The sequence below is a fragment of the Tursiops truncatus genome, chromosome 20 (genome assembly GCF_011762595.2).
Source record: "Tursiops truncatus isolate mTurTru1 chromosome 20, mTurTru1.mat.Y, whole genome shotgun sequence".
Classification (NCBI taxonomy): domain Eukaryota; kingdom Metazoa; phylum Chordata; class Mammalia; order Artiodactyla; family Delphinidae; genus Tursiops; species Tursiops truncatus.
In genome coordinates, this window is record NC_047053.1 from 15,479,515 (window position 1) to 15,497,202 (window position 17,688).

At 47.4% G+C, this 17,688-nt stretch overlaps 1 protein-coding gene across 3 annotated transcripts in view; it reads left to right on the forward strand.

Moving 5' to 3' along the window:
• PHF12 (PHD finger protein 12) overlaps positions 1-17,688 on the forward strand; it is a 40,263-nt gene that overhangs the window by 20,310 nt on the left and 2,265 nt on the right. Inside the window, exons 3-14 of one of the 3 annotated variants that reach the window (XR_012328634.1) lie at positions 1,462-1,534; positions 4,178-4,571; positions 5,749-5,869; positions 7,096-7,228; positions 9,306-9,470; positions 12,118-12,276; positions 12,895-13,690; positions 14,734-14,758; positions 14,882-15,007; positions 15,688-15,831; positions 16,718-16,816; positions 17,536-17,618. Coding sequence is in view for 2 of the 3 variants with exons in the window: in XM_033846648.2 (XP_033702539.1) it covers positions 1,462-1,534; positions 4,178-4,571; positions 5,749-5,869; positions 7,096-7,228; positions 9,306-9,470; positions 12,118-12,276; positions 12,895-13,690; positions 14,882-15,007; positions 15,688-15,831; positions 16,718-16,816; positions 17,536-17,618 (2,293 nt within the window). In the remaining variant the exon portion in view is untranslated. Of the gene's footprint in view, positions 1-1,461; positions 1,535-4,177; positions 4,572-5,748; positions 5,870-7,095; positions 7,229-9,305; positions 9,471-12,117; positions 12,277-12,894; positions 13,691-14,733; positions 15,008-15,687; positions 15,832-16,717; positions 16,817-17,535; positions 17,619-17,688 lie in introns of those variants that run through there. The other 2 variants (XM_033846648.2, XM_073797791.1) reach the window with 2 other exon arrangements.

Here is a 17,688-nt window from a genome sequence, read left to right on the forward strand (position 1 = left end):
TCATATGGTTCTTGGTGTAACCTTAATGGAAATCAATAATCTGGAGGAGCAGTAAGGCCGGCCCTACACAGCTGTAATTTTGACTCAGTATTGAATTACTGAGTGACTACTGTGTGTACAACCTCTATATTATAAAGATACAAAGAGGGAAGAGATCCAATCCTTGTCTTGGTTCCTCTAATAAAAGAAGTAAGAGAATTGTCACACAAGGGAAAGCTGAAGAAGGATGTCTGAGTAATCTGGGAAGAGCGCATGGAGGAGCTGTGTGCTCAGTTATCTGTCGCTGAATAACAAACTACCCCAAAACTCAGTGGCTTAAAATAGACGCTAGTTATTTATTTATTTTTGACACTAGTTATTATCTCTCACAAATCTGCATGTTGACTAGGCTCAGCTGGGTGGTTTTTCTGTACACATTGTTATCTGGACTGCAGTTATTTGGAGGCTCAACTGAGCTGGCATGATCCAAGATGACTCAGTCACATAGCAGTAGTTTGTGCTAGCTGTTGGCTTGGAGTTAACTGGAGCGCCTCAAGTCTCCTCCATGTGACCTCTCAGCATGAGAGCAGGGCTCTGAGATGGAACATTGCAAGCATTTAAAAATGGAATCTGCAGGTCTCTTCAGACCCAGCCATGGAAGTTACAGCATTGTCACCTCTGCTGCATTCTGTTGGTCAAAACAACTTACAAGAGGGAATTACCTGGCAATCAAGTGGTTAGGACTCCACAGTTTCACTGCTGAGGGCGCAGGTTCAATCCCTGGTCAGGGAACTAGGATCCCATTGGCTACTAGCTGTGGCCAAAAAAAAAAAAAGTCACAAGACAAGCTCAATTCAAGAGGAAGGAAATGGACTACTTCTGGGCGGAAGGAGTAGCGAAAAATTTGTAGGCATCTTTAATCTACCATAGGCTGATTGAAGCAGGCCTTACAGGATGAATAGGGTTTTGGTAGGCATAGCTTTCAAGGGGAAGAGTTCTAGCAGAAGAAATAGCAAGTCTTCAGTTTAACTAGGAGAAAAAGAACACGACCGGGGTCTGGGAAGTTGGAAGGAGACCATTTTACAGAGCGCTTTGAACAGCAGATGGAAGTCCTTTGGCAGGCTTTAAAAAGATGGTGGAGGACCTCTCTCTCAGTGATTTTATTAGCATGGTGCAGAGTTTGGGAATGACTCTTCAAGGCTCCAAACTAGTTCATTATATCTTTCTTTCCCTGTAAGCCCGGTGTTAACAGCTTTGGATTTGGCTTCTCTTTCTAAGGTATGGGAAGGGATGCTTACTCCTTAGGTTATTGTAAATGATGCCAAGTAAGCATTTTGAAGGATAAGAGAACCCAAGCAGTGCTGCAGGACTGGCCAGAATACGAGTTGAGGGGCATGCAGCTTTGTGTCAGACCTAGTTAGGCTTTTCCCTGCTGCATCAAAGGGTTAGTTACTTAGTCTTGCCCTTGTCTTTTCCCCACAGTAACCCTCCACTGAGTGAAGAGATGTTGCCTCCTGGGGAGTGGATGTGTCACCGGTGCACTGTTCGCCGAAAGGTAATAATGCTGCTTTCTGAAGGCTTTGCTCAGGATGCCAGATCTAGAGCACTGATATTCTAGAGCTAAGACGGCTTGGCCCTGAAGGCATTTTTGTCCCTTCTTCTTGTCTCTTCCAGCCCTGGAATCACCCTCACACTCCCCATGGTGACTGTTTAGAATCCAGTAGGGCCTAAAATCCAAACATGGGCTGCTGAAATGGGCAGAAAAGGTGTGTTAATTTACTGAGCCATGTTAATTCACTAGTGACAGGAGTAGTCTGATCTCCTTGTAGACCTCCTGATAAGTGGCCTGAATGTGGCAGCCATATCCAGTGGCTGAAAGAGGCTGAAGAGGAAGGCGCTCCTCCAGCTTGATACAAAAAGGATTCCCTTCACCCCAAGGCAAATAAGTTGCTGGTATCCAGAAGCTTGGCCAGGTGTGTGGGGTGGAGAGGACTTGGACCCACTTGGACCCCAGGTTGCCTAACCTTTCTTTAGCTCCCCTTCCCTCAGCTTTGATAATTCAGTACTGGCTTTGAGAACATAATTTTCTACTTTGAGAACTTCTGTGGGGTATAAAAGCTAAATGCTCCCTTATCAAAAAAGGAAGTAGGTGTGCTTCCACCCAGATTATGAGAGACCCAATCCTCAAATTATAGGCTGTGGATTCGGATTTGTCTGTGAATTGTAAACCACTCCCTACCCTCCACCCCACACTAATTATACACCAAGCAACTTTCCCTTGTTGTGACGTCAACCTCTTCCTGGCCCCTCAACATGATGTCACAATGAATGATTACTTCCTTGGTTGCAGAAACAGGATGAGATGATTCAGAGATTGTGGTTTATGTGTGTAACAGTTTTCAGCCTTTAAGAAGAAGGTAAACAATTAGGCAGACCTTTATTCTTCAATGTGTGCATAGGGTTCTTATTGAAGCAAGCCAAGGCCAAGTCAGCCATCTAACCACAGCTGTAGTTTAATATCTCTTGAAGTCCACAAACCAGGGTGTCCTCCAGCTTGTCCTCCTTCCAAGATCTCTACCTGTGTGTCCCCAGCTAGATTAGAGTGGGGCCAGTTAGAGTCACCTGCCAGCCAGGAGGCCTTTCAGAAACTTGCCACTCAAAGAAGCTGGACTTGAAAGGGTTGGGAACAGCTGTGGCGGAAGAGATGAAGCCAGGAAAAGAGGGTGAAGAAGAAGAACTAACATTGTTTTAGTGCTCATCATAGCTGGGTTTTTACATGTGTTATCTCATTTAGCCCATACAGCCAACTATGGGTACTGGTGGTATATTCTCCTTTTTTTTTTTTTTTTTTCTCTCTCCCTTTTTAAAAGGAAGAAACTGAGGTTCACAATTGGTAGAACTTACCCAAGTACTCAAAGGAATGGACACAGCCAAGATTTGAACCAAATTCTGTTTCGTTCCAAAGCCCTATTACTTCTTCATCAATTTTCTGGAAACAGAGCTACTTTCTGGGGATTATATTATAGTATGCCTTTTTCAACAGAGTGTGCTTTTCCTGAAATGCCACTCTGACCTGCTCTCAGATGGACCTCTATGCCTACCAGTGCCAAATCTGCCCTTTGCACCATCACCTCTACAGCCCTCTGGCCTCCTGCGGTTACAGTGAAGTGGATTGAAATGATACATCCTGTGGGCCTCATCAACCTCTGATGTTCGGGTTTTATTCCTAGTGGAGGCTAGATCTTCCCCCAACTCAGAGCCATCCCTTTCATATATGTGATGCTCTTTATCTCTACCGTATCCCTGAGAGGAGGAGAAGAAAGGTCTTACTAGTCTCACTTTACGCATAGAGAAATTCCTGCCCTCCGGCCTGAGTCACCTAAGGTCATAGGGAATCAGAGGCAGAACTGGGACAAGATCCCAGGTCTCCTGACTGGAGACCAGTGCTAAACCTTCATTTGACCACTCTATTTGGAGCCCTGGAGGAAAATGTATTATCAGTCGTTCAGTCCTACTCTGTACACTTAATCTTTTTCCATGTCCCCACCTTTCCATTCAAAAAGTGTCACTGTCAGAGTTCTAGTTAAACTTGAGACATTGAAAGCCGCCGTTCTTGGACGCCATGATTGCTGGATCACTGCCCTCCACACACCACCCTTCCACCTTGTGGTGTGGCTGCCTTGCAAGTCAGCACCCAGCCTCCCTGGACAGGGAGCTCTACTTGCCTCTTTTACTTTTTACCTTTGCTTCTGCAGGTTTTTCTGTATTTTGAGCAAAGTTCTTAAAACCATTCAGGGCACTCCGAGGCAAACAACAGTGCTCTCTTTGATTCTCTACGTTATTCTCACTGTCCTCACTTAGTCTAAGTTTATTCTCACAATTAACGTTTTATCCCTTTACCGCCCCCCCCACCTCGTGTACAGACACTGTGTATCATATGATGTGTGGTTTGTAAAATTGTTTCTAACTTTTGTACTTTTTGGTGATTCCCTGCTGCAGTGGTTTTGCCAGCTTTAGTTTAGTTCAGCTATAGTTTTGTCAACTTTAACAGACCATTGTTCCAAGTCCCCACCCAGGTGGATGAGTCTCTGATATTAGAGACTTCCGTAATTTTGGTTAGTGGTCTAGCAGGACTTTGTAGCATCCATCTCTATTTTGTGTCACTTTGTGTGATGGGCCCACCTGTTTATTTGCACAGAAACGAGAGCAGAAAAAGGAGCTGGGCCACGTCAATGGACTGGTGGACAAATCTGGCAAACGGACTACATCCCCCAGCAGCGACACTGACTTGTTGGACAGATCAGCTAGCAAAACTGAACTCAAGGCCATTGCCCATGCCCGGATCCTGGAAAGGAGAGCCAGCCGTCCTGGCACGCCCACATCCAATGCCAGCACAGAGACCCCCACCTCTGAGCAGAATGATGTCGACGAGGACATCATCGACGTGGACGAGGAGCCAGTGGCAGCAGAGCCGGACTACGTGCAGCCCCAGCTAAGGCGCCCCTTTGAGCTGCTGATTGCTGCCGCCATGGAGCGGAACCCCACCCAATTTCAGTTGCCCAATGAACTGACTTGTACCACTGCACTACCAGGTTAGCCAGACTGTCATATCCTCTCCCCTACCCTGGCTTCCCCAAAGGACTCTTGTCCAACCAAAGGGCTGTGCAGCCTGTGAGGTGTAGCCTCACAGGTGTAGTTGGTGTCCGTGTAGCCACTGTCTCAGGTTCCTGTTCTTGGTTCGAGATCTTTGCAGGTTTACAATGCTTGCTCAGTTTTCTATTTTCCACCCTTCCCAGTATCACTTTAAAAAACAAAAAAGGTAATACACACACATAGTTCAAAAATCAAAAAATATAAAAAGGGTTACAATTAAAAATTTCATACCCATCCCTGTCTGCCATTTGCCTAGTTTCTACATTCCTACCCCTCACAGATAACCACTGTTTGGTTCTTATGTATCTCCTAGAATTTCTTTATATAGATGTACCATAATTTATTTAACCAATTTCCTATTAATGGAAATTCTGGTTGTGCTTAATCTTGTGTTACCACAGATACTGTTTCAACAAATAATTTTGTAAATACATCATTGTATACATATAAATGTATCGGTAGGATAAGTAGGATAAATTACTAATACTAGAATTGCTGGGTCAAAACTATGCATTTATATTGTTTTTAAACTATGCACTTGTAGTTTTGATGGATATTATAAATTGCCCTCCATTCCCTTTTTTTTTTTTTAATCAACTCATGGCTTCTACTTGATACCACAAAGCGTCTAGATCTTATTTTCTTCCCAGAGAAAGTGAAATTGGCAGGCTTAAGAAACCTGCTGGTCAGTAGGATGCATACAGACTCAAAGCTTTTCTGCTTTCTATAAAAATGCAGTAAAATTATATTTTTTTCCTCAGCCACCTTCACAGAATAGTCTTTATTGACCATTAGACCTGGGTATTTCTATTTCTTAAGTCACCCGTATCTAACCTAGGTTTCTGACCACTTCATGTCTGCAAAACATTTAGATGTGTTTCTGCCATAGAGCAAGTGACTTGTAATCTTAGTTCTGACTTAATATCTCCCTTTTCCTCCTTTCTCATTCTTTTTCTCCCTTCAAACCAGCCCAGGGGGCCTCAGAAAGAGATGCATGTCCAGGCCATGACACATGCTTTTACTAAGACCTGTTCCTCGGACTTACTGTTGTTTCCATATCCCGAACTAGGAACTCTCCATCCAGGAGAAATTCAACACCACCAATTTCTCTTCTAGGTTCTAGCAAGAGGAGAAGAAAGGAGGAAACCACAGGGAAAAACGTTAAGAAGACACAGCATGAGTTAGATCACAATGGTCTTGTTCCCTTACCAGTCAAAGTCTGTTTCACGTGTAACAGGTATTTTTCTTCCATAGCAAGAGGCTCTTCCTCATATCTAGCAAATGTTTTTTTCTCTCTTCTATTGTCTTTTCCAAACCATGTGTGTTACATATAGATAACCCATATTCTGATGGTATGAGTACAAAGAGACTGAGTGACTAATTGACCAGAGCCTTGAATGTTGTAACAAAAAATTCTTGAAGAATCACGGTGCGGAAGTACTGTAAACCGTGTTTATAGAGGCTAGAACGAGAGGAGTTGGACTTAAAATGAAGCATGAGATATTTAGACTGGCTAGCAGGAAGAACTGTGGCCAGCAGAGACACACATCCCTGGAAAAAGGCAAATGATTTCTAAAGCACTAAAGATGAATTTTAAAGTAGTACAAATATCCGTACTAGCTGGTATGCCTCAGACTGGATGACTTCCAAAAGCCTCTAGGCTGCCCCAGTTGTAGCTTCCCTGGGACGCTGGTTCCCTTCAAATAGGATCTCCTCAGTGATAGGAACCAGCTGCTTCAGTTACCGAAGCTGGACTTGTTGGCTTGGATGTGTTAGAAGGGCAGGATAGCAGGAGAAAATAGCTATCAAAAAGAAATGTTCCACAGCAAAAGCTATAGGGAACCAGATAGTAGAGCAGCAGAACTCTGAGCCACACCCAAACTGTGTCTCCAGAATAGCTTAAGGACTCACTGAGTATCGTAGTTACAAATCATGATTGGCATTAGCTTACATGCCCTCCCTTGATCTATGCTTACACGAATACATTACAAAATCATTTTTCCAGCACAACTCTCTGGTTGTCAGTTTTGCTGAGTGCTTCATATGGAAGAGAAGTCTTTTCCTTTTGTAGTATAAGACTCTGGAAAGGTTGCTAGTGGTTTTTTTTTTTTTTTTTAAACTGAGGTAGTTGCTTTCTTTTGAGGAGTAGAAAGATCAGAGCAGGGTTGGCTGTCTTCCCCCAGTGGGTATCAAGCATTGATCATTCCTGCTGTGACAACCACTTTAGCTCTACTCCAAAAAAATTCACTTCTCTACATTCCTCTTAGGAGAGAGAATAATGAGGAGCCTGGTGGTAGCCCCCAACTTCATCCATCTTCCTAATGGTGAATGTAACGGGATTATTGGGGAGGAGGGTGTGGGAGAACATTGTTAGGATTAAGGAAGGGATGCTGTTCCATAGTGCAGAGTTTGTTTGAATTCTCCCACCTTGCCATAGAAATGGCCTATATCTCTTTTTTGCAGGAGTTGTCGCGTGGCCCCTCTTATCCAGTGTGACTATTGCCCCCTCCTGTTCCACATGGACTGCCTCGAGCCACCGCTCACTGCCATGCCCCTGGGCAGATGGATGTGTCCGAATCACATCGAACATGTGGTGGTAAGCACAGCAGTGTCCTTCAGTCCTCTGTGGGCACAGCTGGGGCATGGACTGATTCAGTGGAAAGCATAGTATAGTCAGCTTTGTACCAGAGTTCACTTTAATCTCTCAGACACTGGTTTCTGCAAACCATCCTACTCAGTTCTGATTACTTTGACATGCCTCAGCTGTGCATCTAGCCTTTTCCCGCAATGCCTTGTTTCAGTCGCACCGACAGACTTAACCCACTAGCGCTTGGTTGTTCATGAATAATTTCCTCTGTAATGAATTAAGCAGTTGGTTTTACAGCCCTAAAAGGGGGAGTGCATTAGACCCAACCTTATGCAGATAAATGCTCTTCCATATCTTCTTGCTTCTTGTTCTCAGAGGGAACAAACTAAGAAAATTCTAAAATATTTATTCTCGTAGCACTGGCAGTTAACTGACCAGTAACTTTGGAGAACTGAAGAATTGACACAGATAACGGTATTCCAGACAGTCAGCCACTTACTGAACACCTTTTGTGTCCTACGCACCACATGAGGCTCTTGCCCTTCTCTTCCTTCTTTACAAAGACCTTGTCAGGACACATAATAGGTGTTCAGTAAGTAAGTTGTTGAATGAATGAATGAATGGTATGAGGGTGCTATTATCTTATCTCCCAGGAGGTTTGGTTACATTTTCCAGACTGCTTCCCGGGGCTAGAATAGAACTGTAATTTGCTATCTCCAAAAGAGGTTTAGGACATTTCCTGATAGGCACGGTCACTCAGAAGGTTGAATGGGAGAGGGCCTCAGGCGGAGCAGCTCCCTTATAAGAGCAGCCTTTCCAAATTAAAAGGGTAATTGCTTAAGACATTGTCCCTCAGATGATGATAACCATGGAATGACTGCTTGCCTTCAGCATGACAGTGTGCTGTCCACTTTGCACCAAGAGGAACTTCAGTTATAGACTTGCACATAGGGAGAAAAGGTTTGTTTGGCCCTCTTCATTTGACTAATGCCACTCAGAAAAGTTTACATAGGAGGAAGCCTCTCTGCGAGGCTCAGTGGTCTTGTTTTTTTTTTTTTTTTTTCCAGTGGTCTTGTTTTGCCTCTTGCTGAACCAGAAAAACCCAACCATGAGCAGTCAACCCAAATATGAATCTGTAAGAGCAGCTTTCCAGCAGATGAGAAATTATTAATTGGGTAGCTTTTTATTAGCCACTTAGGGGTTTTTCCTAATGTACTAGGTAGGAAGCTGCCACATAGATCTTTTTTTTTTTTTTTTTAACATTTATGTATTTGGCTGCATCGGGTCTTAGCTGTGGCAGGCTGGCTCTAGAGCACACAGGCTTAGTTGCCCCGCGGCATGTGGGATCTTAGTTCCCCCACCAGGGATGGAACCCACGTCCCCTACATTGGAAGGTAGGTTCTTAACCACTGGACCACCAAGGAAGTCCCCTTTTCTTTTAATTAATGTGTAGAGGACCAGATGTAGAAGAGGAAAAGAGGCCTCGTTTCTTTGTGCCTTCTCTATGCAGCTGCACAAACTTTTCTTCCCTCCTTATGGCCTCTGAGAGCAGTCCAAGGTTTTCTGCCTGCTGTAGAGCAAGGCTCTGGTATCCAGATGGGTTCACTAATGTTCCCTAGTACCGTGGTGGAGGAATAGGGCAGGAGACACAGTATTTTGGTGCTGATCTCACCTGTCAGCCAAGCTCCCATACAGGAAACAGTCTTGCTTCTGGTGGGAGAAAATCCCTTGCTAGGAAGGGAGTCTGGAGCGCTCTAGGACCAAGGCCTGCATCTCTGAACCCTATATGCTGGATAGTCGACTGTCAGAGGCTGAATTTGGAAGGGCACTTCTTGGCTAATTCCCTATTCTTGTACCCCTCAAGCCTCCCCAGGGAGTAGGAACTAGGCTGGACTGGGCAGGGTTAAGGGAGAATGTCTCATCCATATTCCCTGGCCCTCTGACGGGAGTGTTGACATACCAGCACCTGACAGAAGGAGCCCATTTGGCCCAGGGCTTCCTCTTTTTTAAAAGTAGAGCATAGAGTTAATTGGGAGGGGGATGCGTTCTGAACTTCACTGCAGGAGTGTGTCTGCTCTGTCCCTAGCTGAACCAGAAGAACATGACGCTGAGCAATCGGTGCCAGGTGTTTGACCGTTTCCAGGACACCATTTCGCAGCACGTTGTCAAAGTGGACTTCCTGAACCGAATCCACAAGAAGCACCCTCCTAACCGCCGCGTGCTCCAGTCGGTCAAAAGAAGAAGCTTGAAGGTGAGTCACAACCTGGTGCAGGCAGGATGTGGTCTCCGATTGCCTTCCTGGGGTAGACAGAGGATCATGGTCCCAGTTTTACAGATGAGGAGACTGAAGCCCCTGAGGTCTGTCTGTGGTGTCTTAGCAAGTAATGAATGTGACCATCATTTTAATACTTGGGGTTGGTGGTCAGGAAACCCGCAAGTGGGCCTTCAGACTCGGCCAGGTTTCTAGTTCTCCTAAGGATAAGTGCCCTTTCAGCCCCTCCCACCAAACTTAGGTGTGCTCTGCTTTTACTGCCCCTTGCCTGGCACTCATTACATCTGTTTCTGTTAGATGGCCCCTTTCCCACAGCTGTCGGGTGAGGGGAACGTGGGGGTGATTAAGCAGAAGGCCTTATGGAAGGTGAGGAACTATCCATTTTTCTGGGCTGCTGTTAATATATCAACCAATACTCAAAAAATTGTGACACTGGTACAACTTGACATTTGTATGCATTTGACAGCTGCTAAAGTGTCCACAGAGATGGACGGGAGTATTTCCTTCATTGAAAAGCGTTTGGTAGTATTGAGGCTCTCATAAACCGTTCGGTCTCATTCATTTAACCTAGAGAGCGCAACACTATATACCTGAAAGTAAACTTGATTTTTCTCTTTTGAAATAATCCTGCAGACAGTCCCATGCACCAATGGAAAACAGCAATTCTCAAATATGGCCACTTGGTGGCAGCCACACTTTAAAATCACTCATCACACTTTCATTGGGTGTCAGCGCTAGCAAGATGTTAACTGTTGAAAATTGTATAACAGACTCTTAACTGTGTAAATATTTATGCGTCAGTAGAAACACCAGTTTTCAAAAGTTAAATTAAGGTGTTTGCAGTTGAGGGTAGGGTATTTTGGAGGTGACGTGCCTCATACCTTAGTTAAACATCTAGAGCTAAGAGTAATCTCAGCTGTGTGATTCACCATGTGCATTCGGAAGAAAGCCTGGCTGCTGAAGTGAACAGGCCAGGAGGCCCTGATAAAATCCTGTTGTTTTATGATGCCCCCTCCCCCTTTTTAAATGTTTCCTTATTCTTGAGGAAAATCCAAGGGTATGAGTTACCTGAAAAGCATTTTGTTCTTAGACAGTTTGAGAGTGAAATGAGGACTGTAGTACCAGAGGACAGTGGCAGGGAACTGCTCCAGCTCTGTTCTGGAACATTGGCCTTCATCCTTGATGTATAGCAGTGCAGGCAAAATCAACTGAGACCTTCATATCTTATCTTTGTTGTGGGTTCCTCTTCCCCCCCACCCCTTCACTCTTCCCGAGGGCCAACCTTAGGCTAGCCTACTGCCCCATTCCTCCACTTCTGATTCCTGGATGACCTCAGACAAGCCCACAGCACCAGCCGCCACTGTTAGTGGGGATGACTCTCAATTTCATGTTCCTTGCCTTTCTCATCATATCTAGATTCATATCTGCCTGCCCATCCCACAGACACCTCAGTCTCAGCCTGCCCAAGACCAAAAGTCTTCTGCCTCCAAATCTGCTCTTCCTCTTGTATCTCCTGTTTCAGTCAATGACAGTGATCTCTACACAGTCCCTCAAACCAAAGTTCAGCTCTTCTTCCCTTATCCTCTGTAAGGACTTGGTCACCAAATCTGTTGGTTCTCACATGTTTTCCAAGTCCACCTCCCCTACTTTTAGTTCCCCTTTGTCTGCCTGGAAGTTTGTCCTCAACTTCCAAGTCTCAGCTCAAATACTGCCTTCCTATGAAATCTTCCCTAATCCCAAGCTCCTGCCCCCCCAGACAGAAATAAGCACTCTCTGTGTTTTTTATAGCTCCTTAGACATGCCTGTCTTCTAGGACCCATTTACATTGTATTGTAATGTTTCTGTGCTTATCTCCCCACTAGACTGTGAGCTCCTTGGGGGCAAGGCTTAAGTTTTGTTCATCTCTGGATCTCTAGGACTTGGCGTAGTGCCCAGACTCAGGAGGCGCTCAATAAATGTTGATTGAATGTATGAATGACTCTTTGCTTGTATGGCTCTTTCATTCATACGTGGTGTGTTTCAGAGTGTGTCTTCTGTCTTTCTGCAACAAATAGGTCTTCAATTGTTTTGTGAGTCATGAATGAATGGATGAAGAAAACTGACATTGATTGAATGCTTATCACGAGATAGGCCTCACGCTGAGCATTTCCACTGTGAATGTGACCTTATTTAACTTTTTATCTCTCAGATACTGCTCACTCATCTCTCAAATTTGATACTGATCAATAAGAGCCTAGAGTACCAATTTGAAGTCCTGTCCAGTGGCCATCCTATACTTTTTAGGCCAAAGCAGAAGGCAGCATGCCAGAAGGCCTAGTTTCTGCAGCCCTTGGACCTTGGTGAAGAAAAGTGGGAGACATGGCTGCTTTTTCCAGTTCTGTGCCTTCTCAGGCTAGTGTGTGTGTATGTGTGTGTGTGTGTGTGTGTGTGTGTCAGAGTCAAAGAGATGGAGGTATAGAACAGTAGCAGCCCACTGGGCCTCCTTGTCCTTGGTGGACACCCTAGTGGATGATTTCCCCTTGGGCATCGGCACCACAAACAGAAGAGCACGGCCAGGGCAGAATCCACTGGGCCTGTTGGCACTATCACCCTCTCCTTCCTCCTTCTATCTATCTATCCTGAACAGGTTCCCGATGCTATCAAATCTCAGTACCAGTTTCCACCCCCTCTCATTGCACCCGCGGCCATTCGGGATGGGGAGCTGATCTGCAATGGGATCCCTGAGGAATCACAGACGCACCTTTTGAACTCTGAGCACTTAGCCACCCAGGCAGAGCAGCAAGAGGTGAGTGAAGGCAGGGCCGGGATTCCAAGTCCAATCTTCCTTCCACCTCGCCGCAGCTGTTAATTGGAAGTCATTCTCATCCCCATCTTCTGCAGCCCCACCCTCCCCCTCCCTGAGCCCCCCACCACCACCCCGCCCCCTGAGTTGAATGTTCCAGAGAGAACCTCTGGCTCACATCCTGAGGCAAGTAAGAGAACTACACAGTCACCTGGTCTGCTTCTCTCCGTCAGTCCCCCAGTGTGCTGTGAGACGGGCAAATCTGTCTTGTAGAAACAGATCGGTAGACCTATAGAGAAGTTAGGTGACAGTGCTGGACACACAGCAGGTGCTTGGGTGCTTGCTCAATATTGGTGACAAGGTGAGCCTTAGGGGCAGAGTCAGAACGGGAATCCCAAGCTCTGCTGACCAGGGTGTTGCCTGCCGAGTATACCAGCAAGCCGTGCTTGGGAATGGAAATGGAACCCTCTCAGGAGCCAAGCACACCCTCTCTGGGCATTCGCGATGGGACCTCGGAAACAGTGCTTGTCAGCTCTGCTGTAGCCCTGGCCGCTGTGGCAGGAAGGACCAGCGCCTCCCAGGCCTCTCACCCTCCTCTCCTCTCCTCTCCTTCCGTTGCAGTGGCTCTGTAGTGTTGTTGCGCTCCAGTGCAGCATATTGAAACATTTATCTGCTAAGCAGATGCCTTCGCATTGGGACTCTGAGCAGACAGAGAAGGCTGATATTAAGCCTGTTATTGTGACTGACAGCTCAATCACCAACTCCCTGCAAACAGCTGACAAGGCACCTACACCTTCCCACTACCCCTTGTCCTGCCCCTCAGGGCTTAGCACCCAGAATTCCCTGAGCTGCTCTCCACCCCACCAGCCCCCAACCCTAGAGGACATCAGCTGCAGTTCTTGTGCGGAAAAATCCAAGAAAGCCCCCTGTGGGACTGCCAACGGGCCAGTGAACACAGAGGTGAAAGCCAATGGCCCACACCTCTACAGCAGCCCCACTGATTCCACGGACCCCCGGCGACTTCCAGGCGCCAACACCCCCCTACCAGGCCTCTCACACCGGCAAGGCTGGCCTCGGCCCCTCACGCCACCAGCGGCTGGGGGGCTTCAGAACCACACCGTCGGCATCATTGTGAAGACAGAGAATGCCACTGGCCCCAGCTCTTGCCCCCAGAGGAGTTTGGTTCCTGTCCCAAGCCTACCCCCTTCCGTTCCCAGCTCTTGTGCCAGCATCGAGAACACCAGCACTTTGCAAAGAAAGACTGTCCAATCACAGATAGGACCTCCGCTGGCAGAGTCAAGGCCCCTGGGCTCAGCCCCAAGTGCCACCCGGGTGCTCACTCCCCCCCAAGCAGCAGGAGATGGTATCTTGGCCACAGGAGCCAACCAACGATTCTGCTCACCAGCGCCATCGTCAGGTGAGTGCTGCTCAGCCTTTCATGCTCTTCCTGGCAAATAAGACTTAAGATTCAAAAAACACGTGTATCCCTGTGAATATGTCAGAGGACTTCGATGTCCGTATTATTTGTCCTCCCCTGTTTCTATGATAGAAGAGAAAGTACATGTTAACTTGTCCCTATTTTGTAGGCGGGACTGCTTAGGCTCTGAAAGTGATTTCCTTAAGGTAACCTACCAAGTCAGTGCAGGATTCGAACTGTGGCCTGGGTCTTCTCACTCCACCTTCCCGCACCTTCCAGGCTTAGTCTTCTTCCTGTTTTGTTCCTTCACCTTAGAGGAAAGCAGCATGCTCTCTGGAGCCACTGTGGTCAGCCTGAGGTTCTGGGTGATGGCTTCAGTGTTTCACGATCCACACCAGAAACTAGATCCACACCTGATCCAGATTCTCAGAGAGAGCTCATTTGAAGGAATTTCCATGTCAGGGAGTGCAGATGCCCGCAGAGGTTGGTCTGGCCCAAAAGCTTGCCCTCGGGCCACATTCCAAAAGGCAGTCCCTTAATCCATACTTGGCCTGGTGTAGGCCTGCTCTTTCAGCTGTCCCCAGTCAGCATTCAGGACCTCAAGGTTGCTGACCCCAGCATCTGAACCAGGTTTCAGATGCTGCTGGAACCCCCTGTGGTCTCTCCCGTCTGAACTGAAGCTGGCCTCCTAGTCAGCTGGGAGTCTCGGTAACCAGGTGACTGTGACTTCTCTGCATGGGGGCCCCTGGTCCCAGGATGGCCCCTACTCTCAGGCTCTTTTCCTGTTCTGCTTATCTCTTAATACCAACCTGGGTAGATTTTGCACCCTGTGAGTCCAACTTGAGTGCGCAGGGATTGCAGAGGCAGACACCACTTATTTGAATGAGCAGAGGCAGCAGGGAGGTAGTCGCGGCCCAGCGAATGAAGCTGTCCCACCACGTTCCCCAGAGCAGTAGATTTCACTTGTTCTCGGTGCTCTGGAGACTCCTGCGTGCCCGGGTGCATTGTCGTTCCATCTGCCCTTCCTCACCACACGTTTTTAGCTCTAGGAGTTCCAGAGCCTATGGGGTGAGAATCAAGAAGGGAACATCACCTTGGGTCCGAAATCCAGACCTGTCTCAGCAGTGGGGGATTGGACCGGTGGGTTTCCCTCAGGCGACGTAAGTAACAGTCTTCCTGCTCCGTCCCCAGATGGCAAGGTCAGCCCCGGCACGTTATCCATAGGAAGCGCTTTAACCGTACCCTCTTTCCCAGCCAACTCTACTGCCATGGTGGACCTCACCAACTCACTTCGAGCATTTATGGATGTCAATGGAGGTGAGTGAGTGAACTGCTCTGCCACCAGCGACTGTGGTGAAGGTGCTGCCCCTGTGCAGCATTCAGCTCATTGAAAAGGGGACAGAAGGGATGCCTGATCTCAGAGGGCTGGGAGGTGGGTCGGGGAGCGGGGTAGGAAAGAAAGCCCCTTCTCCTGTTTCGAAGGGAGAGCAAAGCCAAGCTGAACCAGTGAGAAGAGAAGAAAATCACTTTAGGCAGATCATCTGGACTTGAAGAATAAAACCAGGAGGAGCCTTGCTCCCAAAGGAGGGATCTCATCTGTGAAAAATCCCCAGAGTCAGGGAGAACTGGGGCAGGTCTTGATCTCTGTGAACAGGGTGGGTGGAAAATCCAAGCCTCAGTGTCAGACATCTGGGCCCTCGCCCACAGGCAGGCAAGTGGTTTGTCTCGCTCCACTTTCTAGGACAGCTGTACCTAACATTAAGCTACCCCACTGCAGGAGGCATCTGCACAGGCTGCGTTGGCGTCTGTCTCTCGCTGCAAATGGCTAGTGAGGTGCTCAGCTCCAGATCCTTGTACCACTTTGTACTCTGTGTTGTTTTAAGAAAATCACTTGGCTGGATTTTAGGAATGCTGAAATAGTTGCTCTGTGATGCTCACCTACTTCCGCATTCCATTTCCTCCTCAGCAGCTTTTTAATCTTTCTCTTTGGTTAATAGAAATCGAGATAAATATGCTGGACGAGAAGCTGGTCAAGTTTCTGGCCTTGCAGAGAATACATCAGCTTTTCCCCTCCCGGGTCCAAGCTTCACCGGGCAGTGTCGGGGCACATCCGCTGGCTTCTGGAGGGCACCACACAGAAGGTGCGCATGCCCATATCTGCCACCACACCACACCGTTAGATCTACCCTCTGTGTGTGTGAACAGCCGTCTCCTCTCCATGGAGAACCTCAGCTTTCAGTATCTCAGTCCTCCATGTATGCCTTTACTGGGCTTAATAAAACACCGTGGTTTCTTTTCTCAGAAAGCAGAAACAAGATGGCAACCACAGCTTTCAGAACAGGCTCGGGAAAGTCTGCTGTAACTCTTTCATACGCGTCCTCTTTGAGGCACAGAAAGCAGCTATGAGCGCCTTTGGGTATTTGTGGTGTGCTTTCTGCTCAATCGCTCTCAAATATTTGAGTTAGAAGAGTTTCCCAGAAGGTTAACTCTGCTTAGGATAGCCCTTTGAGCATTAGCCATTAAAAGCCATGCTGCTTAGAAGGTGGTCCCCAAACCAGTAGCATCAGCATCACCTGAGAGCTTGTTAGAAATGCAGAGCTCAGGCCCCACCTCAGACCTATGGAATCAGAATCTGCATTTTAACAAGAACCCTAGGTGATTCATATTCAAAATTAGAGAAGCATTGGTCTCTGCCTTCTGGGTTTTTTTGCACAGCCTCCCTATAGTATCGGTTGGTATATCCCTGATAAACCAACAAGCAGCCCAGGTGCTTCAAGTACTATCATCCTTGAGTTATATGGTCATCTTCAAAGATGGTCCTTCTTATTACCCATGTGGGAAATGCTGTAAGTGGGGAGAGGAAGCCTCACCCTGAAGCAGCCTAGTGTCAGATGTGAGTTTGGAAAGATGGCTCATCCAGTGGGATTATTTTCTTCAGGCCATCACCAAAGGTCCAGGTTCTGTTGATTTATGTTTGGGCCCCAGGTTCTGTTTCTGAATGGTCACGTCCCTGTGTTTGCCTTGTAGTGCCGAGAAGGGAAGTACAGGCCCGAGCTGTGTTCTACCCTCTCTTAGGGTTGGGAGGAGCTGTGAACATGTGCTATCGAACCCTCTACATCGGGACAGGTAAGCCAGCTGGGAGAGGTGCTGAATCTGTCGGCCCTAAAGATTGATACTCTTACCCACAGAGGCTAGAAAGGGAGGGAAGCCCTCTCCAGGGCTGACGGGTTTAACCCAGCAGACGTCTGGACAAGAGGGACTAAGAAAGGAGGCCATCAACTGCTTGTCTTCCCTGCTAAAGGCCCTTTTGCCTTGTGCCCAGTGTGGCATCAGGAGGGCTGAACGTCAGCTCTGACTGCCACCCAGTGAGGCATTTTAAACACTGCAGGAAATACCTGAGGAGAGGGCAGATGCTTTGTCCCTGGAGATCTTTGAAAAAGTGATGGGGCTCACACATATCTAACACTTACTTAGTTAGCCCTACATCTTGTGCAGAGGGACAGATGAGCCCTTAGCCTAGAACTTTCCCTTTCAGATGATACGGTTTATGGGCCCTGCACCCCATCTTGTGCTCTCCTAGAAATACCCCATCCTCTTCAGTAGCTCACTGCTCTCCTCTGGGCAACAGCACATGTTCTAAAGCAGATGAGCTGGTGGGGACAGCTGTTCTTTAACAGGGGATTAGAAAAGACATCAGTTTTTGTTCAAAAATACAAGGAGAGGGCCCTGAGCTACCTACCCCTTGAGCTCCCGCCCGGAAGTTCCCTGGCCCCTCACCTCCCCCACACATACCCCTGACAGTCTGTTCTCTGCCTTCCTTTTCCTCGCGTCCTGCCACCTCACAGGAGCTGACATGGACGTGTGCCTTACAAACTATGGTCACTGTAACTACGTGTCTGGGAAACACGCCTGCATCTTCTACGATGAGGTGAGGGTGGGGACGCGGTGGGAGAGAGGTCTTCCAACATGAGCCCTGTCCCAGGCGCCGGGGTTTGTTC